The 23,913-nt window shown below is 58.0% G+C and overlaps 1 protein-coding gene across 6 annotated transcripts in view; it reads left to right on the forward strand.

Moving 5' to 3' along the window:
- The window catches only part of B4GALNT3 (beta-1,4-N-acetyl-galactosaminyltransferase 3), a 116,712-nt gene that overhangs the window by 88,190 nt on the left and 4,609 nt on the right, over window positions 1-23,913 (forward strand). For 2 of the 6 annotated variants that reach the window (XR_016213438.1, XM_051850758.3), the window contains exons 4-20: window positions 4,884-4,979; window positions 5,334-5,424; window positions 5,693-5,793; window positions 6,140-6,207; window positions 6,959-7,037; window positions 7,132-7,198; window positions 9,026-9,169; window positions 10,337-10,446; window positions 11,106-11,206; window positions 11,389-11,450; window positions 11,807-11,845; window positions 12,631-13,426; window positions 14,642-14,961; window positions 15,733-15,886; window positions 16,025-16,097; window positions 17,166-17,319; window positions 17,806-17,932. Coding sequence is in view for 5 of the 6 variants with exons in the window: in XM_051850758.3 (XP_051706718.3) it covers window positions 4,884-4,979; window positions 5,334-5,424; window positions 5,693-5,793; window positions 6,140-6,207; window positions 6,959-7,037; window positions 7,132-7,198; window positions 9,026-9,169; window positions 10,337-10,446; window positions 11,106-11,206; window positions 11,389-11,450; window positions 11,807-11,845; window positions 12,631-13,426; window positions 14,642-14,961; window positions 15,733-15,886; window positions 16,025-16,097; window positions 17,166-17,319; window positions 17,806-17,932 (2,582 nt within the window). In the remaining variant the exon portion in view is untranslated. Of the gene's footprint in view, window positions 1-4,883; window positions 4,980-5,333; window positions 5,425-5,692; window positions 5,794-6,139; window positions 6,208-6,958; window positions 7,038-7,131; window positions 7,199-7,548; window positions 7,604-9,025; window positions 9,170-10,336; window positions 10,447-11,105; window positions 11,207-11,388; window positions 11,451-11,806; window positions 11,846-12,630; window positions 13,432-14,641; window positions 14,962-15,732; window positions 15,887-16,024; window positions 16,098-17,165; window positions 17,320-17,805; window positions 17,933-23,093; window positions 23,636-23,913 lie in introns of those variants that run through there. The other 4 variants (XM_008259851.5, XM_002712782.6, XM_089304451.1 and 1 more) reach the window with 4 other exon arrangements.

Genomic DNA, 23,913 nt, shown 5'->3' on the forward strand with positions numbered 1-23,913 from the left:
GGACCAAAATACAAGAGCACTTCAAAAAGTTTGTGGAAATGGAAAGAAAAGACAAGTTTATTTGGGTGCAAAAATCCACGCATTTAAGGGGCCTTCATAAAGATCACGGAAAAACGCATATTATGAAAGAAATAGGCATGGATTTCAAAAGTTTTTTCCCCAAATAAACTTATCTTTTAATTGCATTTTCCTTTTTTTTTTTTTTAAAGATTTATTTATTTATTTGAAAGTCAGAGTTACACAGAGAGAGAAGGAAAGGCAGAGAGAGAGGGAGAGAGGTCGTACATCTGCTGTTGCTGTAGATTCGTTCCTGAGAGGAAGAGCATGGTGGGGGCAAGAGGTGCGGAGTCACCACACAGACCCAGGGAACCCGATGAAAGCAGGCCTGAGGCAAGCAGCCTGCAGACTCATTTATTTCAGTTGCTACAGCTGCTTATATAGCCAAAGCAGCCAATCTGGTCAAGGGGCGGTCTATGCCCTAACCAATCACAGCCTGTTGCCAGGCAGTTTCCAAAGCCATCTAATCACAGCCTGTTGCCAGTCAGGCTCTGTTGCTAGGCAGTTTCTGTTGCCAGCGGCCATCTTGGCATGATCTCATACCACCACAATCCGCTGGTTCACTCCCCAGTTGGCCGCAATGGCCTGAACTACGCTGATCCAAAGCTAGCAGCTTCTTCACGTGGGTGCAGGGGCCCAGGGACTTGGGCCATCTTCTACTGCTTTCCCTGGCCATAGCAGAGAGCTGGATCGGAAGTGGATCAGTCGGGATGTGAACCAGTTCCCATATAGGATACCGGCACTGCAAGCAGTGGCTTTTACCTGCTATACCACAACGCCAACCCATAATTGCATCTTTCTACAAAGTACTCTATAAGGAGGAAATTTGATGAGCGCAAAGCCAGATCAGAGAGCACCTCTAAAGATTTATTTTGTTTATTTGAAAGCCAGAGTTACAGAGAGAGAAGGAGAGACAAAGAGAGAAGAGATCTTCCATCTGCTGGTTCACTCTCAAATGGCCACAATGAGCCTGGACCTCCATCCACACTCCATGTGGGCGCAGGGGCCCAAGCACTTGGGCCACCTTCTGCTGCTTTCCCAGGACATTAGCAGGCAGCAGGATTGGAAGCAGAGCAGCTGGGACTCGAATCCACACTCTAATATTGGATGCTAGCATCACATGTGGCAGCTAACCACATGCTCCCCCATACATTTTTTAAAAAGATTTCTTTATTTATTTGAAATGCAGAGATACACAGAGAGAGAGAGATCTTCCATCTGCTGGTTCACTCCCCAGATGGCCACAATGGCTGGGGCTGGGAGCCAGGAGCTTACTCCGGGTGCAGGGGCCCAAGCACTTGGGCCATCTTCTGCTCTTTCCCAGGCATATTAGGAGGGAAGTGGATCCGAAGTGGAACAGCCAGTACTTGAACTGGCACCCATATGGTGTGCCAGCATTGCAGGTAGAGGTTTAACCCACTATGCCATGGCGCTCCCCCTCCCCCCCATACATTTTTTAAGATTTATTTATTTGAAATTCAGAGTTACACAGAGAGAGAAGGAGAGGCGGCGGGGGGGGGGGGGGGAAGGTCTTCCATCCGCTGGTTCACTCCCCAATTTGCCGCAATGGCTGGAGCTGTGCTGATCCGAAGCCAGGAGCAGGAGCTTCCTCCGGGTCTCCCATGTGGGTGCAGGGGCCCAAGTACTTGGGCCATCTACTGCTTTCCCAGGCCACAGCAGAGAGCTGGATAGGAAGTGGAGCATCTGGGCCTCGAACCAGTGCCCATATGGGGTGCCAGCACTGCAGGCAGTAGTTTAACCTGCTACGCCATAGTGCCGCCAACCGCCCCCCCACCCCCACCCAGTACATTTTTTTAAAAAGAGCAAATTGAGTTCCCTGAAGCTCCGGCTGGAATCTAGTGCATAGGAAGCTGCGGCCTGATCGCCCCACTGGGCTGAGTGTGTGTGCTCCAGCTTCCTGCACTCCTCCAGGCCCCGGCCTTGGTGTCTGGGGAGCTAAACGCCCAGCCACGTGTGCTGGTCCTGGGAGTTTAACCTGTTAGAGCTGTGGCGTGTCGTAGGGGGGGATCTCAGGGCTCACATCCTTTGATGGGCTTCTCTCTTCCACTGGAGGTGGAGCTGCCCTCAGCTCCTCCCACCTCTGCTGCAGCCCCTGGACAGGTGACAGCCATCTGGGAACATGTCTCTTCCATCTTCAATTGAGACTGAGCAGATGCTCGGTGCTTACAGAGCAGATGGACTGTGCTGTTCTGTTCTTGGCTTCTGCAAGCATTTGTTCCTTCAAATCAGAGGTGCAGTGCACGTGGCAGAGGGAGCTGTCAGCTTTGCCTGGGGAAGTCAGAGAGGCCTCCGAGAGAGACTCCAGAGGCTCGACGGCCGAGCGGGAAAGGACTGGGCCCGGGAACTGCTCTGTAAAGCCCTGAGAAGGGACAGAGCGTGGCAGCCTGGGCAAAGGCCGGGTTTTGTGTTTGGCCGGGGTAGCGCGCAGGTGTGCAGTGGGCAGGGCTTGAGGTGAGGCTGGGAAGGTGGGTGAGCCAGGGGAGACTTCCTGTGCCCGGCGGGGTCTTGCTCTAGGCTGGTTGGGGGCCTTTCTGAACTTTCCCAGAATGACTTGCTCAAGTCTGTGTTTCACGGCCGTTCTGGGGGCAGAGGGAGGCCTGGATGCAGGGAGAAGCAGGGGCCCAGTTAGTGAGAGGCTCAGCTGCAGGCCTGGCAGAGTGGGGTCCCGCAGCCGGCCTCCCTTCCTGATCCCCACTCCCGTCTTGCTTCTGTTGGTTCACCCCCCAAATGGCTGCTACGGCCGGTGCGCTGTGCCAATCCAAAGCCAGGAGCCAGGTGCTTCCTCCTCCCATGCAGGTGCAGGGCCCAAGCACTTGGGCCATCCTCCACTGCCTTCCCGGGCCACAGCAGAGAGCTGACTGGAAGAGGAGCAACAGGGACAGAATCCAGCGCCCCGACCGGGACAAGAACCCGGGGTGCCAGCGCCGCAGGTGGAGGGTTAGCCTAGTGAGCCGCAGCACCGGCCTTCTCCATCGCTTCTAACTAGCAGTTCCCAAACTGTCCTTGGCCACACACGGCCCTAGTGCTGGGAGCATCCCCTGCCATTCCCTGGCCCTAGTCCTCCTGGGCCCGGAGGGAGTGGGCAGAGTAAGGTGCTGACATGCAGGAGTTCCTGTCCCTGCCAGACACGGGCTCCGGAACTTGGAGGGGCACCAATCCCGGGGGTCGCCAGGCCAGGCCTGCAGGGAGCAGGGTGCCCCTGGTTCGCGAGACCCTTTGCCCGCCACCTGGGGCTGCCCTACAGCTGGGCCAGTGCCTAGGCCCCAGAGGACCGGGCTGGTTCCCTGACAGCAACACAGCCTCTTGTTCCTACAGCAAGAAAGCCCCCGCCCCCACACCCACACCATGGAGGCAGGCAGCCCTCGCCCAGCCTCACCCCATTGCCCCATCCCTGCCCATGCCCCTTGGCCTCCAGGCGGAGTACACAGACTTCTCTGGCGACTGACCCTCTCCCGCCCAGCTCCCTGCTCCCGGGAGTGGGGGAGAGGCCATTTGTAGGAGACAACCGCGTCTTGTGCGCTGGACTTGAGGAATTTGCCCAGAAGTAGCACAATGGCCCCATTCTTCCTTGTGGCCTTAATGCGCCCCCGCCCACCCAGCCCCCCACTCCTGTTCCTGTGAGTGGGGCCGCATGCCTAGCACCCAGCCAGCCAGCCGGTGTGCCCAGGAAGTGACACGTGGCTGAAGGGGCCGGGAGTGACAGGCCCCCCAGGGCCTCTTCCAGACCCAGCTGTGAGCAGTGGTCCCGAGGCTGTGCGGCCACAGCAGCCACACCTCACGTGGTTGCGGCTCCCAACTAGGAGTTCCCCCTCCCCCTACACGTGCACCCCCAGGACATCCTGCTGAAGACCTGGGCCGGTCATTCTACCTGGGCTCCAATCCCTGTGCCCCTTCCCCCTTGGCCAGCTTTCCGAGGGGCAGTGCGGCTCTGACACCTGCTGGACCCTGGTGGGGAGAAGGGCGGGGCCTGTCTGCAAAGAGTCACAAGGCGCCACCTCCCACGACCTGGCTTTTGGGCTCCCGGGCTGAGTTGGGGTAACCAGAAACTCATTGTCTGGGTTCTGCGGGGACAGCGCCCCAGGCTCCCTTCTGCAAGTGCAGCCCTTCTCTCCTCCCAGAACCCTGGCACCTGCCTTAGCCCTTCCTTCTCAAGGGGCCTCTGCCCCAGGCCTCCAAGCGCAGTCCTGCCCCCATCAATGCTCCTGTGTCAGGAGGGGACAGGGGCTTCCTCCAGTCCCTAGGCTGCCTGCAGCGGAGGCCCGCTGGTCAAGGGAGGCCACTGAGCCTGGGCAGCCCAGCCAGGCCCCAGGGATGTCCTGCAGCAAGGTGTCAGCGGCTTCCCCAATGCAGGAGTAGGAGGCCCCCCTCCCCCCGCACAGCTGCGGCTTCACCAGCAGACGGCTGTGGGCCACAGAGAAGGGGCAGGAGGAGAGCTAGGCCTTAGCTGAGCATCCAGCACAGCTCTGCCTTCTGGTTCTCCGTGTGCCTGCAGTTCTGTTCTGGCTGCACCCACCATCCCCTGGGAAAGGCCAGCCAGCCCCCTCCCCACACGGAGAAGCAGCAAATGTGCGTGTGTGTCTGTGTGTGTGCGCCCAGGCACATGGGTGTGCATGGCGAGGAAACAGACTGCATCCTCGGGGCCAGGCCACGGAGGTGGACATCGGTGCCAGGGCCCCAGGAAGCAGCTTTGGGCGCCAGGATGGGAGCGGACTGCCTGGGCCGCGCCTGTGCGGGAGACGCGCACCAGGGAGCGCCAGGGGCAGGTCTGGGGCGCCCACCCTCTCCCACTTTCTCTTCCCGTACAGTTCCGGGGTCGGGCCAACCTGCACGTGTTCGAGGACTGGTGTGGCAGCTCCATCCAGCAGCTCAGGAGGAACCTGCACTTCCCACTGTACCCCCACGTGAGTGCCCACTCGGCCGCCTCGCCCCTCCTTTCTGTCTCGCTCAGCTTTCCTTGCTGCTGTTCTGGTCCATCTCGCCTTCTTTATGTTGAGGTTCCCCTGCCCATCATAGCCCCCTTGCTCCTTCCCCAGGGATTCTTTCAGTCCTGCGTCACTCCCGTGTTAGGCTGTCTTTGTGCCTCATGACAATGGGCTACAGTTGTGCTGGTCGTGCACTGTACAAAGTCCCTTGGGTGCAGAGACAGGTGGGAGCTGAAATCCACTCTGGTCCCTCCTGGGCTTGCTGCCAGTCCTGAGCGCACTGACATCTTTGGCTTCTCTTCCCTCTTCTGAGTGACGGTTCTCTTGGTACAGATCCGCACGACCCTGAGGAAGCTGGCTGTGTCCCCCAAATGGACCAACTACGGCCTCCGCATCTTTGGCTACCTGCACCCCTTCACTGACGGTGAGGCCGGCCCCGAAGCCCCGTTCTTCCTGCTGCTGCACAGCCGTGCAGGGCACGGGAGCCTGCAGCTGGGAATAAGCCTGGGCGGCCCAGCGCCTAGAGTTACCTCTTTGGGGCGCGGTCTGGCAGCGGCTCCCCCGTGCGAGGCCTTGCGCCCCTCCACGCGGTCTTCCCGGGTGTAGAAAGCCCCACTTCACAGAGAGGGAGGTCGCGGCCCTGTCTGCCGGGCCCTTCTCGCCTCACCTGGACACTGTCCCCGTGTGCCCAGGGACAGTCCAGTTTGCCATCGCTGCAGACGACAACGCCGAGTTCTGGCTGAGCCATGACGACCAGGTTACAGGCCTTCAGCTGCTGGCCAGTGTGGGCAAGGTAGGCCCGGCTGGGCCCCAGGAGCCTCTGCCGGGAAACCGGGGACGAAGCTGTGTCCCTCCTCCCCGCCGGCCCCTGTGCTGCCAAGGTGTGCCAGGAGCCCCAGGCTGGGGCGCCGGCCTCGTCCATCTCTGGGGCCCTGCAGTCTTCAGCGTGCACGCTGTGGGCTGCGGGGCCGGGGCCCTCTAGCAAGGGGTTGGGGGTGCCTCTTGCTGAGACCGGCCCCCTGCTCACCTCCCGCCTCTCTGTCTTCCTCTCTCCCTTCCCACGGTCCTCCTGCTCTTCTCACTCTCCTCTCTTCCTCCCGTGCTTCTGCTGCTCTTCTCCCTGTTGCTCCCCACTCTAGACTGGAAAGGAGTGGACCGCCCCTGGAGAGTTTGGGAAATTTCGGAGTCAAATTTCCAAGCCGGTGAGGTGAGAAGGGTGCATTTTTGCGAGCACCTGGGGTGCTGAGTCCAGTCCGGGCGAGGGAGCCCTAAGGCTTCCTGCAGCAGAAGCTCAGCGTCCCTGGAAACCATCTGGCCTGCCCCTTGTCACTTTACAGAGGAGCACGCTGCGAACTGAGACCCAAGGAGGGGCGTGCCTCAGGGCAGGTCACACAGCTAGCCGTCCCGGGACACTCAGGTCTGGGAACCAGGGCTCCTTTCCCCTGCTCCTCCATGCCTAGAACAGCCTGGACACGGGCCACAGGGAACTGTAGGAATGACCTCCTAGCAGCCATCCCCTGAATGGACAGGCCCCCAGGATCGCTTGGACTGGTTGGAAAAGGGACCTTAACCCAGTGTCAGAGCGCCACCTGGTGGGTGGCATGCATACACCCCCTACACAAGGGCAGGGGGTTCCCCTGAGACAACCTAGCCTGCAAAGGGTTTGGGAAGCAGTAGTGTTGCAGTGAGCACTGTCCAGGTCACTCCCACCACTTATGGCCCATGTGACTTGCAGCAAATTACCCAAGATTTCCGTGCCTCCGTCTTCTTGTTTATCATGGCAACTACTCAGTTAGAGTTAAGGTTACTGTGGTCTCCCTGTGGCTACCGCACCTGACAGAAGGTCACACTGGCAGAGAGGGGCCCCCAGCCCACACGCGGGTGTGGCAGGCTCCTGGGGAAGGGACAGACATGGGGGATGGCGCCGGCGAGCCCGTGTCTCTGCTCTCTCCTGCCAGCCTGTCAGCCTCACACAGGTACTACTTTGAGGTACTGCACAAGCAGAATGACCAGGGTACTGACCACGTGGAGGTTGCGGTGAGTGCCCCCTGCTGTTCCCTATCCAAGCTCCGGGAATCCTCAGTGAAATCAGCTGCCTCCAACCTCGCTCGTCCACCCTGTCTCCTTACAGTGGCGGAGGAGCGACCCCGGGGCCAAGTTCACCATCATTGACTCCCCTTCCTTGTCCCTCTTCACAAGTGAGTAGGTGCTGCCTGGCCTGCAGCACACGGGCTCACCGTGAGCCCCCTGGGTGGATGCTCGGGGTGAGGTGGCAGCACTGGGGGCGCTTGGGTGGGGTGAGGAGCAGGGCGGGACCTGAAGGTCATGGGTCTTTAGCTCTCTGGGGTCAGCGATGCCTTTGAGAACCTGCTGGAAGCTCTCTGAGCCCTCAGCAAAGTGCACCTGTCCACGAGCACCACCTCCCCAAGTCTTGCAAACAGTTTTGGGGGTGCAGAGCCCATGCAGCAAATCCCCTGCCTCCCGACGAGGCGGCCGTGGTTCTCAGAGCAGAGGAGAGCGGACTTCCTCACCAGCTCCACGTCTGCAGGAGGACTCCCCCATCGGGCTTACATCGGCCCATTTTCTCACACTCCTGTCTGAAGGTGAAAACCGGCACCCAGAGGGGACAGATGTGGGAAGAGCCAGCAGGGCCAGAACTCCCCTCCCCCCAGAGAGGGTCAGGAGTGAGTGCAGGAGGCTGGAGAGACCAGGGAGGACTTGTGTTGGAAGGAAGCGAGGACAGGGGCCGGCACTGTGGCGCATGGATTAAGCCACTGCCTATGCCACTGGCATCCCATAAGGGCATTGATTTGAGACCCAGCTGCTCCACTTCCAATCCAGCTCTCTGCTATGGCCTGGGAAATCAGCAGCAGATGGCCCAGATACTTGGGCCTCTGCACCCATGTGGGAGACCCGGAACAAGCTCCTGGCTCCTGGCTTTAGCCTGGCCCAGACTCAGCCATTGCAGCCATTTGGGGAGTGGACCAGCAGATGGAAGATCTCTTTCTGCCTCTCCCTCTGGAGTCTGAAATACTAACACATCTGAAGCTTTGGGGCCTTCTGTGCTCAACCAATAAGATCTAGGCGAATATCCCCAAATCCAAAAAACTGAAATCTGAAACACTGCTGATTCCATGCGTTTTGGGGAAGGAATACTCGGCTATATGCAAGTCAGATGGTTTCGAAGGCTAAATGGATAAATGTGTGTAAGGTACCAGAACAGTGCTCAGCTTATTATTTAGTGAGTGCTAAGTTTTAAATAAACTAAATTCAAAAGGGGTCTTCAGAAAGCTTATGGGAAATTGAATTAAAAGATGGATTTATTTTGATGCAAGCAGTTATATGAGGGGTTCTGTGGGAGGAGCAGGTCCTCAACCTGGGGGTAGGAGGCCCCACCCACACCCTAGTGTCTGAGTTCACTTCCCGGCTCTGGCTCCTGACTCCAGCTTCCTGCCAGTGCGGGCCCTAGGAGGCAGTAGTGAGGGCTCAGATAACTGGGGCCCTGCCTCCCAGCTCAGCTGTGGCTGTTGCAGGCATTTGGGAATTGAACCAGCAGAGGCGAGCCTCTCTGTCTCTCTCTCCCTTTCTACCTAAAAAGAAGAGTACATGCAAAATGCATATTATGGAAAAGGCTATGCATGATTTCCTATGTCTTTTTTGTTTATTTGTTTTGCACCAAAATAAACTCATCTTTTAATCCCATTCTCCACAAACATTTTGAGGTCTGCTCATACTAAGAGCGGTAACTTTCTCATCAATAGCAGCAAGAGGAAGAGGTGTCCTTTTCCAGGTTATGCAGATTCTGATGTCGGCCTGCCATCCAGCCAGGAGCCAGGGGTGGGAGGGAAGCAAACAGCTGGATGCCAGGCAGGGCGGGCGGGGACGGGACGTGTCCTTGCGCCTCCTGCCGCGGTGGCCACCCCGTGCCCGAGTCTCTTCTCTCATTCCTCAGAATCAGGGCCTGGTTCTCAGCTGGGTTCACTCCGAGACTCACGGCTTCCTCTGCTCTTCCCTCCCGGGCTCAGATGAGACGGTCCTCAAGATGGATGAGGTGGGCCACATCCCACAGACAGCAGCCAGCCACGCAGGCTCAGCCGACTCCCACCCCCGAGACGAGCAGCCCCCCGCTGACATGCTGCGGCCCGACCCCCGCGACACCCTCTATCAAGGTGAGGCGCCGGCCATGCACTGGTCCTCGCGGCCAGGGGACAGTTGGAGAAGACTAGGGAGACCTGCTGCTTCCGCACAGTATCCCAGAAGCCGCGGGACCTTTTCGCCCTTGTGGTGTCAAATGTAGACGGGTACAGAAATGTGCCACCATGTTCATGTACCGCTTTATGGTTCTACAGATCCTTCTAGTGAGATCTGTGTGGCACCAGACAGCGCAGAAGGAGCTGGAAGCCACATGCTTGCCATACGTCCCTGGCCTGTCTTGGTCTAGACCCACTGGATTCCAGTCTTCGTCCTTCACTGATAATAAAAGACAGGCATATTTATGGGGGCACCATGTGACGTTTTGATTTGTGGATTCCTCTCTTGTCATTCACTGACAGAAACATGTTGGAACTTACTAAGGTGTTTGAGTGTAATCCTCTTTTTAATTTTTTTTTTTCCCTATTGGAAGAGCAAAGAGACAGAGAGACAGACCAACAGAGAGATCTCCCATCTGCTGGTTTACTCCCCAAATACCCAGAAAGCCAAGAACCTAAACACCATCTGGGTCTCCCATGTGGGTGACAGGGACTCACATACTTGAGCCGTCACCCACTGACTCCCAGGGTGCGTATTAGCAGGAAGCAGGAATTCAGAGCGGAGCCAGGACTTAAACCCAGGCACTCTGAATGATAGGGGCGCACATATATCGTGTCTTAGGCATCTGCCCCTGGTGTGTCATTCCTCTGGGGAGTGTTTACATTTTAAGCAGTGACAGGGTGCCTCTATTTTCCCCCTCGGGCTAAAGACAGCTGGAGGATAGGAAGAGCTCATCTGGGGAGGGACATCTGGTTATCAGTGCTGCGCAGGCCAGAGCCCATGGTCTCTTGGAAGTTTCTAGACCTCCCCGAGCTGTCCCTCTCCAGTGATCCCAGAGTCGTGCTGTGTCTCGTGCCAGGGACCAACCACATCCTGAGCCCTCTGCACCGGGGTGCTCTCTAAATGCCCTCCTTCCCTCTGACAAGAAGAGCAGTGCCAGTGTGTTGGGCAGCCTTGGCTGGTGGATGCCCACTCTGACAGCGGCTGTCACCAGTGAACAGGACAGGCAGCCCCTCAGCCTCTGGGGCAGGCCCAGGGGCAGGCTCTCACTTGCACCCTCGTTCCTCTTCCCCCACTGTCCTCAGTGCCTCTGATCCCCAAGTCTCACCTCCGCCACGTGCTGCCTGATTGTCCCTACAAACCCAGCTACCTGGTGGATGGGCTCCCCCTGCAGCGATACCAGGGACTCCGGTTTGTAAGTCTTGGGCCCGGGTAGCTCCCTGGGCTGGGAAGGGACTGCTCTGCAGAGCCCAAGGGTGGGGGGGCTGTGGTCTCAGGACAATTCTCCCCCAGGCACTGCACCTCTGCCCCACCAGGGAGGCTGGGAGGCAGCCCGCTGCTCACTGCCACCAACCCCAGCCACCAGTATTTATTCAACTCGCCATCCAGGCACCAGGGGCAGGAGGGGGATGAACAGTGTGGGTGGGGGGGAAGGGTAGCTTCAGAGAGGCTCTGGGCTGTGTGGGGACCGGAGAGACAGGTGGACACTTACAGAGACCGCAAGGTGGGGCTGGAGGCAGGAGTCACTGCCTGGCCAGAGCAGGTGGGGTATAATTGAGAAGGTCCCAGTGGAGGTGACCTTGAGCTGTGTTCAAGGGGGATGAAGGGAGCAGCAGGGTGGTAACCAGGAGGGGCGGTGCCTGGGCTGAGGAAGGAGGGAGCCATGAGGGCTGTGAGCTGGGACAAGAGAGGAAGCCGTGGGTGCCATGGGGCTAGGTTCAGCTGTGTTTGGTCCAGAGAGCTCACAGGTGGGCTGGAAGCCTGGGCCCCTCACCATGCATGATCCCGGCCAAGGGCAGGCTTCTCCCTGGCTGAATGGTTTCTTACTGCTGCTGCTGCTGTCCCCACTTGCAGGTGCACCTGTCCTTTGTGTACCCCAATGACTACACTCGCCTGAGCCACATGGAGACCCACAACAAATGCTTCTATCAGGAAAACGCCTACTACCAGGACAGGTGAGTGGGCACACGGCCGTGCCAGGGGCTGCCTGGGCTGGAGTGGCCACCTGTGCCCTCCCCCTCCCAAGCAGCCTCTGCTATAACTGTACTTCACCTATAGACGCACCCTCACTCCCACTGCAGCCCAGAATGAGCCTGCACGCTGCCGGGTGCCAACCCCTTCCTCTTTCCCCCTGCAGGTTCAGCTTTCAGGACTACATCAAGATCGACCAGCCTGAGAAGCAGGGACTGGAGCGGCCAGGTATGGCAGACGTGGATGGAAGCTCCCGGGTCAGGCTGGGAGGGGCACGGCCACCTGCTCTTAGGGGAGTGCAGACTGTGCCAGCTCTGTCCCATGGGGCTTCAGATCTAAATCACACCCAGTCCCCAAACCCAGTGCACATAGAAAATGACACTGCCTTTGCCAGCATGCTGGGGTCAGCTGCAGGAGCCTCTGCTGGCTGCCCGAGTGGCTTGCTGGCCCTGGCTCTGGCCCAGCATTTGGGCAGCTGTGCTACGGGGAAGCACTGGTCTCCTGGCCTCTCTCGTGGAGGGATGGATGCTGCTTGGTCTTCAGAGCAACCCTAGGAAAGATGAATTTTTATACCTTTGATGCAGGTGAAGAAGCTGGATTGATGGAGGCTGAGTTTGCCCAAGGTAATGCACGCAGTACGTGGCAGAGTCTGGGAATCCTCCATGTGTCGCACACAGTCCTTCCACTGTCTTGGGCATCTTGTTGGGAAAAGGATGAAAACCGGGGCAGGCTTTGGCTTCGTGGTTAAGACACTGGCATCCCCTATCTGGGGGCCTGGGTTTGGGTTCCAGAGCTGCTCCCAATTCCAGCTTCCCCATGGTGTGCACTCTGGGAGGCACAGTGATGGCTCAGGCACTTGGGCCCCTGCCATCCACCTGGGAGACCTGGTTGGAGTTCCAGGCTCCCGGCGTCAGTCTGGCTCAGCCTTGGCTGTGCAAGCATCGAGGAGTGAACCAACAGATAGGAGGTCCCTCTTCATCTGTCTTTGTCTTTCTACCTTTCAAATAAATTAAAAATGTTTCGGCCGGTGCCATGGCTCACTAGGCTAATCCTCCGCCTTGCAGCACCGGCATACCAGGTTCTAGTCCCGGTTGGGGCACCGGATTCTGTCCCGGTTGCCCTTCTTCCAGGCCAGCTCTCTGTTGTGGCCAGGGAGTGCAGTGGAGGATGGCCCAAGTGCTTGGGCCCTGCACCCCATGGGAGACCAGGAGAAGCACCTGGCTCCTGCCTTCGGAACAGTGCGGTGTGCCGGCCTCAGTGCACCGGCCGCGGCGGCCATTGGAGGGTGAACCAACAGCAAAGGAAGACCTTTCTCTCTGTCTCTCTCCCACTGTCCACTCTGCCTGTCCAAAAAAAAGTTTCTAAAAGTTTGAAAACTGCTGATGTGAGGAATGGTTATCATGAACAGGTTTGGAGGAGGACCTTCTAGAAGAATCCCAGTATGAAGACGTGGCAGAGGAGACCCCTGCCTCCAATGCTCGGCATACCGCGATGCCAGAGGGCAAAGAGACACCTGCCGCCAGCCCCGAGCAGGAGGCCACGGACTACCGGCTCCGGAGCCTGCGGAAGCTCCTGGGCCAGCCCCAAGCCGGCCTGCTGGCTCCCTTCTCCAAGCGGAACTCCACGCCCTTCCTGGGGAGGCCTGGGGACCTCCGGGCCCAACTACCCCAGGAGAGGAAGAGGAGACCCCGCCCCGCGCCTAGCCCCGGCTCGCCTCCCGCGGACAGGTGGCCCCCGGGGCACATGGCACGGAGCCTGCCTCAGAGGAAGAGGCCCAGGCCCACCGCGGCCAGCCCCGGGAAGATGCTCGGGCAGGCCCAGTGGCTGAGTCAGGTGGAGTCGTACATTGCAGAGCAGAGGCGGGGTGACGGGGCAGAGCCGCAGGCCCCCGGGCCGGCTTGGCGCGGGGAGGAGCCGGTGGTGGCCGCTGCTGGCTTGGAAGAGCAGACCGAGGCGGAGGAAGAGGGGGAAGCGGAGGAGGAGGAGGAAGAGGAGATGAGTGAGGTGTTTGAATACGTGCCGGTGTTTGACCCGGTGGTCAACTGGGACCAGACCTTCAGTGCCCGCAACCTTGACTTCCAAGCCCTGAGGACCGACTGGATCGACCTGAACTGTAACACATCCGGCAACCTGCTGCTCCCGGAGCCCGAGGCGCTCGAGGTGGCGCGCATCTTCCTGAAGCGGCTCAACCAGCGGAGCCGGGGGTAAGGTAAAGGGCTCTCCTGGCTGGGCAGCGCCCGGGCCCCTCAGCTGCGTGTCCCTCCTGCAGGCGGCTGCGGCTGTCCCTCAACCTTGGGGGGTGTGGTCCCTTCGCAGTGAAGAGAAGAACCGGGTGAAGCCGAGGTGCGAAGCCCAGGCAGCCCCCAGCTGTGGGCTAGAAGGGCTGGGAATGGACAGGACCTAGAGCTCTCGTTTCCTATTCATTCATTCATTCATTCAGGCAGGCAGACAGCACTCTTTAGAGTAAATTCATTGACTTGAAATCCATATTTTAGAGTGCACAATTCAGTGCACTTGGAAGTATGGTCGGAGCCTTGTAACCATCACCGCTAAGTCCGGAACGTTCTGTCCCCTCCAGAAGCCTTTCCAAACTCAGTGGTTACTTCCCATTGCCCCTCCCTTCCAGGCCCTGGGAACCCATACCTTGCTCTCTTGATCGATTCTGGACACCTTGGGTCAGATGAATTAAAGGCACTTGTGTGCCCTTCTGTGCCTGGCTTCTTTCCCTTAGCAAAACGTTTTTAGGGCTCTCGTGTGCCGTTGAGTGAGCCGAGGAGTTTGTTCCTTTTTGTGGCTCTAGTGGTCAGTCGGTGGACACTTGAGTGGTTTCTGCCTTTGGCTGTTGCAAGCCCCGGGCTGCCACAGGCAGTGAGTGGCCAAGCCGCTGGAGGAACCGCCTGTCTGTTTTCCAAATCTCCTGCATCAGTTTACGTTCCGAGGGTCCTGGTTTCTCTGCATCTTCATGAGCACTTGCTGTATTCCACTTTGTATTGCTTTGTTTTAAATAACTGTCCCAATGGAGAGCCACCCTAACAGCCCTTAACGGGTTCGTGATGCCTGCCTTCACTCTCAGGGCACTAATGGCGGTGAACCATGCCGTCGGTGTTTATGCCATGGGCTACTGATGGGAACAGAGTGTTTTCATTCATGAGGGTCCGTTTCTGGCACCATGACCCCTCTCACTCACCTCATGTTCTTAGAATCTTCGAGATCCTCAGGGCTCAGAGGAACATTTTTAAGACAGAAGCAGTGAACTCTAGAGAGGTCGTGCATTCTGCTTCAGGCCCCACTGCTGGCCAGTGGCAAAGCTGGGAGGAAAACCAGCTGTCTCTAGACCACCGCCCTGGCTGGCTTCTACCACCGCACGCCCATCACTGGACGGCTAGGAATTGTTCAAGCCCCCACCCTTTCTGCCACAGGAGGTACCAGCTGCAGCGCATCGTGAATGTGGAGAAGCGACAGGACCAGCTCCGGGGTGGCCGCTACCTCCTGGAGCTGGAACTGCTGGAACAAGGCGGGCGCCTGGTGCGGCTCTCAGAGTATGTGTCTGCACGAGGCTGGCAGGGCGTCGACCCAGTCGGTGGGGAGGAAGCCGAGGCCCGGAACCTGCAGGGCCTGATCTGGAGCCCACACAACCGTCAGGGACGGGTCCTGAACGTCCGTGCCCCGGAGCCCAAGCTGTGCTGGCCCCAGGGTTTCTCCTGGAATCACCGTGCGGTGGTCCACTTCATCGTGCCTGGTAAGCCTCAAGCTGAGCCTGGTCCCCATCAGCAGGACAGGGACAGTAATAAAAAGTCATTAGCCTGGGGCCAGCGCTGTGGCATAGCGGATAAAGCCACCGCCTGCAGTGCCAGCATCCCATATGGGCGCCAGTTCAAGTCCCAGCTGCTCTGCGTCCGATCCAGCTGCCTATTCACGTGCTTGGGAAAGCAGCAGCAGATTTTTGTGCTGGGGTCGCAGCTGTTCTGAGAAGTAAGGCAGGGCTGGTGTTGATGGAGTGAGTTGTGAAGCAGCGGTTGAGATACTGCTTGGAACACCCACATCTTGTGTCGGGGTGCCTGTGTTCAAGTCCTGGCTTTGCTTCCAACCCCAGCTTCCTGCTGGTGCATGCCCTGAGAGGCAGCTGGTGATGGCCCCAGGGTTTGGGCCCCTTTGCCACCCATGTGGGAGATTCGGAGTGAGTTCCAGGCTCCTGGCTTTGGCCTAGCCCAGCCTCGGCTGTTGCAGGCAGGAGTTGCAAGCGTGGGGTAGGGCCGGAAGTTAAGGATGACGATGAGCTGGACAGTTGGCAGCGTGTGATGGAGCATGGCGGGGCTCCCAGGAGAACTGCTGCGGCCCTGCCTTGGAGGGTTTGCGAGGAGCAGGGTGGAGAGGCCCCTCCATCCCGTGAGCTCTGCCTGCATGGCTCACAGCCCAGAGCTCCTCCTCCCATAAGCAGAAGCCAGAGGGGCCTTCGAATGCTCACCTTCGCCTTCCCTGTCTCTTTCTGCCTGTCTGGCCCCCGGGGTAGTGAAGAACCAGGCACGCTGGGTGCAGCAGTTCATTAAAGACATGGAGACACTGCTGCAGACCACCGGCGACCCGCACTTCAACGTCGTCATCACTGACTACAGCAGTGAGGACATGGATGTCGAGATGGCCCTGCAGAGGTCCAAACTGCGCAGGTGAGGGGCCCCCGCCCCCGGAGAAGCCCCCTGCCCGTAATCCTGTCCCAGGAGCCATCCTGGTGGCACACCTGCCAGCTTCCTGCAGGTGTCGCCTCAGCTCAGTTCTAACTCTGCCCCTCTCTTCTCGTCCTGCAGCTACCAGTACATGAAGCTAACTGGAAACTTTGAGCGCTCAGCTGGACTTCAGGCTGGCATTGACCTGGTGAAGGTAGACGGCCTGCAAGGGGCTTGGGAGATGGGATGTCAGACTGTTTCAAGGGTGGGCGGTTGGCGCAGCAGTTGAGGCAGCGCTTGGTCGCCTGCATTCTGTATTAGAGGGCCTGGGTCTCGATGCTGGCTCTGCTCTCAGTTCCAGACTCCTGCTCATGCAACCCTGGGAGGCAGCAGGTGAAGGCTGCAGTGGTTCTGTTCCTGCCCCCTGATGTGGGAGGCCCAGACGGAGTTCCAGGCTCCCAGTTTCAGGCTGACACAGCCCCGTCTATTGCAGACATTTGGAGAGTGAACCAATGCATGGGAGATCTTTGTGTCTCTTTCAGTCTCTCTGCTTTTCAAATAAATTCAAACAAACAAACAAACAAGACTGAGTAAGAGGTAGGGAGACATTTGGGAGGTATACGTTAGCCAGCACCTGAGGGGGAATGAGAATGAGGGCACAGGAGGGTCCTCTCTGCACAGCTGGTGCAGGCCTGCACTGGGGGACAAAGCATGTGACAGCTGACTCTCAACCAGTGTCCTCAGGGTCCACAGTGGGAAGAGGAGTTGGAACTCACTCTGGTGGTGCGAACCGTGCTCGGATGCCCAGGCTGTGCCGATATGCACAGGGGTGAGATTTTTGTTGTTATTGTTTTTAAAGATTTATTTGAGTTACAGAGACAGAGGGAGAGACAGAGAGACACCTTCCATCTACTGGTTCACTCTTCAAGTGGCCACAGTGTCTGGGGCCTGGCCAATCCAAAGCCTGAGGCCTGGAGGTCCATCCAGGTGTCCCACGTAGGTGCAGGGGCCCAAGCACTTGGGCCTTCTGCTGCTGCTTTACCAGGCACATTAGCAGGGAGCTGGATCAGAAGTGGAGCAGCTGGGACTTGAACCGGCATCCATATGGCGTGGCCAGTGGCCATATAGCTGGCCACGCCACCATGCTGGGCCCCGGGGGTGAGTTTTGTGGAAGCGCTGTCAGCCATTCCGGTCGGGAGAGCCTTTGGATTCTGCTAGGAGGAGGCCTGGCCTCCCCGCCCAGGTCAGAGGGTCTGCTTACCCTGCCCGCATCTGTCCCCAGGACCCTCACAGCATCGTCTTCCTCTGTGACCTCCACATCCACTTCCCAGCTGGAGTCATCGATGCCATCCGGAAGCACTGCGTGGAGGGCAAGATGGCCTTTGCTCCCATGGTGATGAGGCTGCACTGCGGCGCCACGCCCCAGTGGCCTGAGGGTGAGCCCCCCCTGCATGGGGGGTGGGGGAGTGGGGACCACCTAGCTGGACTCAGTCACAGCCATGAAGGAAGTCCACATCCTCCTCCCCTGTCCTGCTGTGGTCTCTCTCCTGGGCCACCACAGAGATGTGCTCCCAGGGCTGCCCCCACAGCACTGCAGCAGGTGCATCCGTGGTCATTCCTGCCCCATATTTCCCTCCATTCATTCATCAAACATCTAGTAAGCACCTGCCGTGTGCCCATGAGGGTCCGGAGGTGGGACCTACCTTCTCTGGCTGCTGCCGTCCCGTGGATTCACAGAGCTGCTGCCCGCCTGTGGCCGCTGCCTGCTGGGACTGCTGCACCCTGCACTTAGTCAGGGGGCTTTTCCCAAACAGGCGAGGGGTATGCTCTGCGAAGACAGTGGTCAGCCCCAGCCACCCCCAGCCCTTGCCTTTGGGAAGAGACCCCGGAAGTCTCATCTGGGGCTTCCTGTCTGTTCGCAGGCTACTGGGAAGTGAACGGATTTGGACTGCTTGGCATCTACAAGTCCGACCTGGACAAGATCGGGGGCATGAACACCAAGGAGTTCCGGGACCGCTGGGGCGGGGAAGACTGGGAGCTGCTGGACAGGTGACTGGGAAAAGGGTGCACTGGGAAGGAGCCTGGGCCGCGTCGGCCTCACTGGCACCCTTGGGTGCAGGTTCTCAAGATGCAGGGAGAGAGCAGTGGGCTCCACGGAAACTCGGCCATGATGTAGCCTCACTCAGCCTGGCAGAGGGGAGTGATGCCCCCTCCCTCTGTCACAGACCCAGAGTGGATATCCCCGTGCTGGGTATACTGTCAGGGGAAAAGCACCCGCTGCTGAGTTGCATGAACATAAACTGCAATGTGCTGAGCACCAGGCAAGGTGCTGTGAGTGCATGCACTTGGCCATGACCCCCTCTGAGCCCAGCTGCCTGGGGGGGCCTGCACTTGTGGGAATGGGTAAGGGAGACACAGGTAGAGGATCAACACAAGCTGCAAGGCTCCAGTCAAAGATGACAAGACAGTGCTGGCGCTGTGGTGCAGCTGGTTACTGCCTGGGATGCCAGCAGCCCATACAAAGGCCGGTTCGAGTCCCGGCTGTTCCACTTCCAATCCAGCTCCCTACTAATGCTCCTGGAAGTGCAATGGAGGATGGCCTGAGTACTTGGGCCCCTGTACCCATGTGAGAGACCCGGATGGAGTTCCAGGCTCCTGGCTTTGGCCTGGCCAGACCTGGCTGTTGTTCATTCACTTTTGAGGAGTGAACCATCAGATGGAAGATACCTCTCTCTCCCCCCACTGCACCCCCTCACACTGCCTTTCAAATAAATAAGTAACTCTTTAAAAATGTGGCAATGAGATATCCAGGAGGCTCTGGGTCCCTGGAAGCCAAGAGGGAGAAGGTTTGGGGAGGAAGAAGCGATTTAGTCAGAGGGCCTCAGAGAAGTGCGGATGGGCAGGTGGTAAGGACAGGGTGTTGTAGCTGGGCACCAGAACGTGGGTGCTGTGTTTGTGTCAGATTGCTCTTGTAACAAGTTTGCTGCCAAGAAAAGGGAAAGAGAATGGTACCTTGAGTTTTTTTTTTTTTTTTTTTTTTTTTAAGGTTTATGTATGACAAGTTACAGAGAGAGGGAGAGACAGAGACAGAGAAAGTTTTTGCATGCGTTGATTCACACCCTGAATAGCTGTAATTACCAGGGCGGAGCCGGGCCCAAGCCAGGAGCTAAGAGTTTCTTCCATTCCTCCCCAAGAACTTGGGTCACTCTTCTCTGCTTTCCCAGGCATATTAGCAGGGAGCTGGATCAGAATTGGAGCAGCTGGGGCTCGAACTGGTAATGCATACGGGATGCTGGCACTGCAGGCAGTGGATTTAATGGCAGCCCTGATACCTTAAGTTTGAGCTTAAGGGGAGGAAGCAAAGGAGAAAAGGAAAAGAAAAGGACCAAGAGGCAGGTATTTGCCCACTTGGATCACCTTCATCGCCTCCTTAGAGTACGTAGACTTGAGTCCCGGCTCCGCTCCCCATTTTGACTTCCCGCTAATGCACACCCTGGGAGGCAGCAGTGATGGTTTAAGCAAAGTGGTTGAGTCTTTCCTGCCCATGTGGGAGACCTGAATGGAGTTCCTGGCTCCTGGCTTTGGCCTGCCCATTCCCAGCTGTTATTTGGGGAGTGGACCAGTAGATGAAGGATCTCTGTGTGTCTCCATCTCTATCTTTTTGCCTTTTAAATAAATAAAAATTGTCTAGAGGAGGTAGACTGGGCAAGGTTAGGAATACCTGGGGACCTTTCAGGAAGACAAACACTGCTTGCTGAGACACAGGTAGAATGTGGTCCACAGTCACAGGGCACCTGCTGTGCAGGTGTCTCCATCCCACAGTCACGGGGCACCTGGTGTGCAGGTGACTCCATCCCACAGTCATGGGGCACCTGGTGTGCAGGTGACTCCATCCCACAGTCACGGGGCACCTGGTGTGCAGGTGACTCCATCCCACAGTCATGAGCACCTGGTGTACAGGTGACTCTATCCCGCAGTCACGGGGCACCTGGTGTGCAGGTGACTCCATCCCGCAGTCATGGGCACCTGGTGTACAGGTGACTCTTTCCCGCAGTCATGGGCACCTGGTGTGCAGGTGACTCTATCCCGCAGTCATGGGGCACCTGGTGCGCAGGTGAGTCCATCCCACACAGTCACAGGATACTTGGTATACAGGTGACTTCATCCCACAGTCACCTCATGTGCAGGTGACTCCATCCCACAGTCACCTCGTGTGCAGGTGACTCCATCCCGCAGTCACGGGCACCTGGTGTACAGGTGACTCCATCCCACAGTCACGGGGCACCTGGTGTGCAGGTGACTCCATCCCGCAGTCACGGGCACCTGGTGTACAGGTGACTCCATCCCACAGTCACGGGGCACCTGGTGTGCAGGTGACTCCATCCCGCAGTCACGGGCACCTGGTGTGCAGGTGAGTCCATCCCACAGTCACGGGGCACCTGGTGTGCAGGTGACTCCATCCCGCAGTCATGGGACACCTGGTGCACAGGTGAGTCCATCCCACAGTCACGGGACACCTGGTGTGCAGGTGACTCCATCCCACAGTCACGGGACACCTGGTGTGCAGGTGACTCCATCCCGCAGTCACAGGACACCTGGTACACAGGTGACTCCATCCCACACAGTCACAGGATACTTGGTATACAGGTGACTCCATCCCGCAATCACAGGACACCTGGTGTACAGGTGACTGCATCCCGCAGTCACGGGTCCCCTGGTGTACAGCTGACTCCATCCCGCAGTCACGGGACATCTTGTGTGCTGGTGACTCCATCCCGCAGTCACGGGATACTTGGTGTACAGGTAATTCCATCCCATAGTCACGGGACACCTGGCATGCAGGTGACTCATCCATGTCACCAGACCTCGATGAGTAGGAGTTTGTCTCCAGTTTTCAGAGGAGAAAACTGAGTCTTAAAGAAAAGTTCATAACTTGCCTCAAATGCCAGTCTCCAGCGTGTCAGAGGCTGAAAAACCATGCCTGTTTATAATTTTCACCTGGAGGGAAGAAAAGAGATGATGCAGCAAAGAGCCCCTAAGGTGAACTGGGGGGAGTTGAGGGAGTGCAGGTGACATGGCTTGGATCCCAGGATCCCATAAATCCAGGTCCCTGTGGATCCCAAGGCAGCTGGGACCATGGTGGGGAAGCCTGGCCAGTGGCTGCTTCCACACTGGATCCGTGCAGACTTCCAGTCCATTTTTTTTTCCTTTTTTTTTTTTTAAAGATATATTTATTTATTAGAAAGTCAGAGTTACACAGAGTGAGGAGAGGCAGAGAGAGAGAGAGAGAGGACTTCCATCCAATGGTTCACTCCCCACTTGGCTGCAATGGCTGGAGCTGTGCCAATCCGATGCCAGGAGCCAGGATCTTCCTCCGGGGCTTTCCCATATGGGTGCAGGGGCCCAAGGACTTGGGCCACCTTCTACTGCTTTCCCAGGCCATGGCAGAGAACTGGATCGAAAGTGGAGCATCCGGGACTTGAACTGGCGCCCATACAGGATGCCGGCACTGCAGGCGGAGGCCTTACCCATTACACCATCCAGTCCATTTCTTAACCCTCCTGCACTCTCTGGGGGCCCAAGGGAAAAGAAACTGCTTCCACTGGCAGCTGCCTGCAGCTCTTCCAGGAGCACAGGTCTTTCCTGGGAGGGGCTGTTGGCAGCTGTGCACGTGGAAAAGGGCGGGGAGGGCCTGGGGCAGGTCGCCACCAGTGTCCCCTGAGGGTAAGCTTAGTCTTGGTGTCTGTCAGGAGCTGTGCCGAACACTCGCCCCCATCACCTGCGGTATCCACCACGTTTTATACCAGGAGCTTCAGAATGTTCGTAGAAAAAGTGAATTAAGAGAGAAGTTTATTAAATGCCAAAGAATTCTGAAATCCATGCACAGCTTTTTCATAGCTCAGTTTTCCATGGACTGCGTTGTAAAGTTTATTTATTTATTTACTTGAGAGACAGAAAGACAGATCCCTCGTCTGCTGGTTCACTCCCCAGATGCCCACAGTGGCCAAGGCTTGGCCAAGGCTGGACCAAGGCTGAACCAAGAGCTTAGAAGCCAATCCATTCTCCCACATGGGTGGCAGGCACTCGATCACTTGAGCCGTAGCCTGCTGGCTCCTGGAGTCTGCATTAGTACGAGGCCACAATCGGGAGCCAGAGGCACTCTGATGTGGGATACAGGCAGTTCAACTTCTAGGCCAGACACCTGCCTTTCTATGAACATTTTTTAATTAATTTATTTGAAGGGTAGAGTTAGAGAGACGGAGAGAGGGAGAGATCTTTCATCTGCTGGTTCACTCCCCACATGGCTGCAACTGCCAGGGCTGGGCCAGGCTGTAGCCAAGAACTGGGTCTCCCGTGTGGGTGCAGGCCCCCAGCACTTGGACCATCTTCCGCTGCTTTCCCAGGCACATGAGCAGGCAGCTGGATCGCAAGTAGAGCAGCCGGGACTCGAACCACTGCTCATGTGGGATGCAGGCTCTGCAGGCAGCGGCTTCACCTGCTGCGCCACGACACTGGCCCCTCCATGAAACTTTTTGAAGACCCCTTTTATGCATGGGTATATTTTTTTTGCACTAAACGGACTTCTATTTTTATTTTAAAGGTTTATTTTATTTATTTGAAAGAGAATTACAGAGAGATAGAGACAGAGAAAGAGAGGTCTTCCATCTGCTGGTTCACTCCCCAGATGGCTGCAATGGCTGGAGCTGCGCCGATCAGGAGCCAGGAGCTTCTTCTGGGTCTCCCATGTGGGTGCAGGGGCCCAAGCACCTGGGCCATCCTCCACTGCCCTCCCGGGCCACAGCAGAGAACTGGACTGGAAGAGGAGCAGCCGGAACTAGAACCGGTGCCCACATGGGATGCTGGCGCCCCAGGCCAGGGCTTTAACCCACTGCGCCACAGCACCGGCCCCCTAGACTTCTATTTTAATTGTTTCCCATGAGCTTTGTGAGGCTCCCTCGTGCTCCTGCACCTGTCGTAGTATCCTCTCTCTGGGGGGAAGCAGACAGGCTCTGACAGATGTCCCCACTCAGCTGTCACGGAGCTGGGACCCAAGCCTAGCTGTGTGGCCCCTTCCCACAGCAGCCTGCTTTCTCTGCCGCATGGGCAGTAACAGGGAGGGGGACAGGGACAGGGTCTGAGTGGGCACGAAGGGCTCCTCCCCCGCGCCTCTTGGGCCGCTCCCGGCTCATCCCGCTCCTCCTTCCTTCAGGATCCTCCAAGCTGGCCTGGAAGTGGAGCGACTTTCCCTCAGGAATTTCTTCCACCACTTCCACTCCAAGCGGGGCATGTGGAACCGCCGGCAGATGAAGATGCCGTGAGGCCGGGTGTGGCCCACGGACCCAACACTTCCTGCCCCTGGCCTTGAGGTTGCTCCCCAGGGCCCCTGCTGGCCACCGCAGGAGGGTGCACAAGGCGGGCAGAAGCCATGGCTGGACCCTCAGAGGCCTCCCAGGGCCAGGCGCTGAGGCTCCTGTCCCCGCCCCTGGGGCTGCAGAAGGGAGGACTTTGGAGAGAGGCCAGAGGGGCGCTTGCTCTGTACCAGAGTTCCTGAGAAGGCCAGGATGCTCAGGCCAGGAAGGAGACACCTGCCCAAGCCCCCCCACCCCCCACCCCACCAGCTGCTCCTCGAGGTGCAGCCTCACGTGCAGCGGGGCCCCTCCTATGGAGTGCTGACTGGGACCTGGAAGCTTCTACTGGACATATTTTATGTGGGGGGAGGGCTGTATTTTTGTTTTTCACCAGAGAACCAAACTGCTGTGTAGAGCCAGCCTTGACCGTGAGAGGGGCTGGAGTGGGTGTGCCCCCCCACCCCACCCCGCACACGTGTGTCCCTCTCTGGGGCTGGCTGTGTGGGAGACAGTCCTCAGCTCTTGCCCAGGCTCGTGCCTTCCAGAGACGCACAGCTCTCCCAGGAGCCACCAGGCAGCTGCCCCTTCCCCTCTGAGCGGCTTGGGGGCAGGGCTCTGCCCTTCCCCCACTGGGGCAAGGTGAACAGGAGGGGAATGAGGGCATTGGTGAAATCTGTGGGC

This window comes from Oryctolagus cuniculus, chromosome 9, assembly GCF_051225735.1.
Source record: "Oryctolagus cuniculus isolate XC-2025 breed Fujian yellow rabbit chromosome 9, ASM5122573v1, whole genome shotgun sequence".
Classification (NCBI taxonomy): domain Eukaryota; kingdom Metazoa; phylum Chordata; class Mammalia; order Lagomorpha; family Leporidae; genus Oryctolagus; species Oryctolagus cuniculus.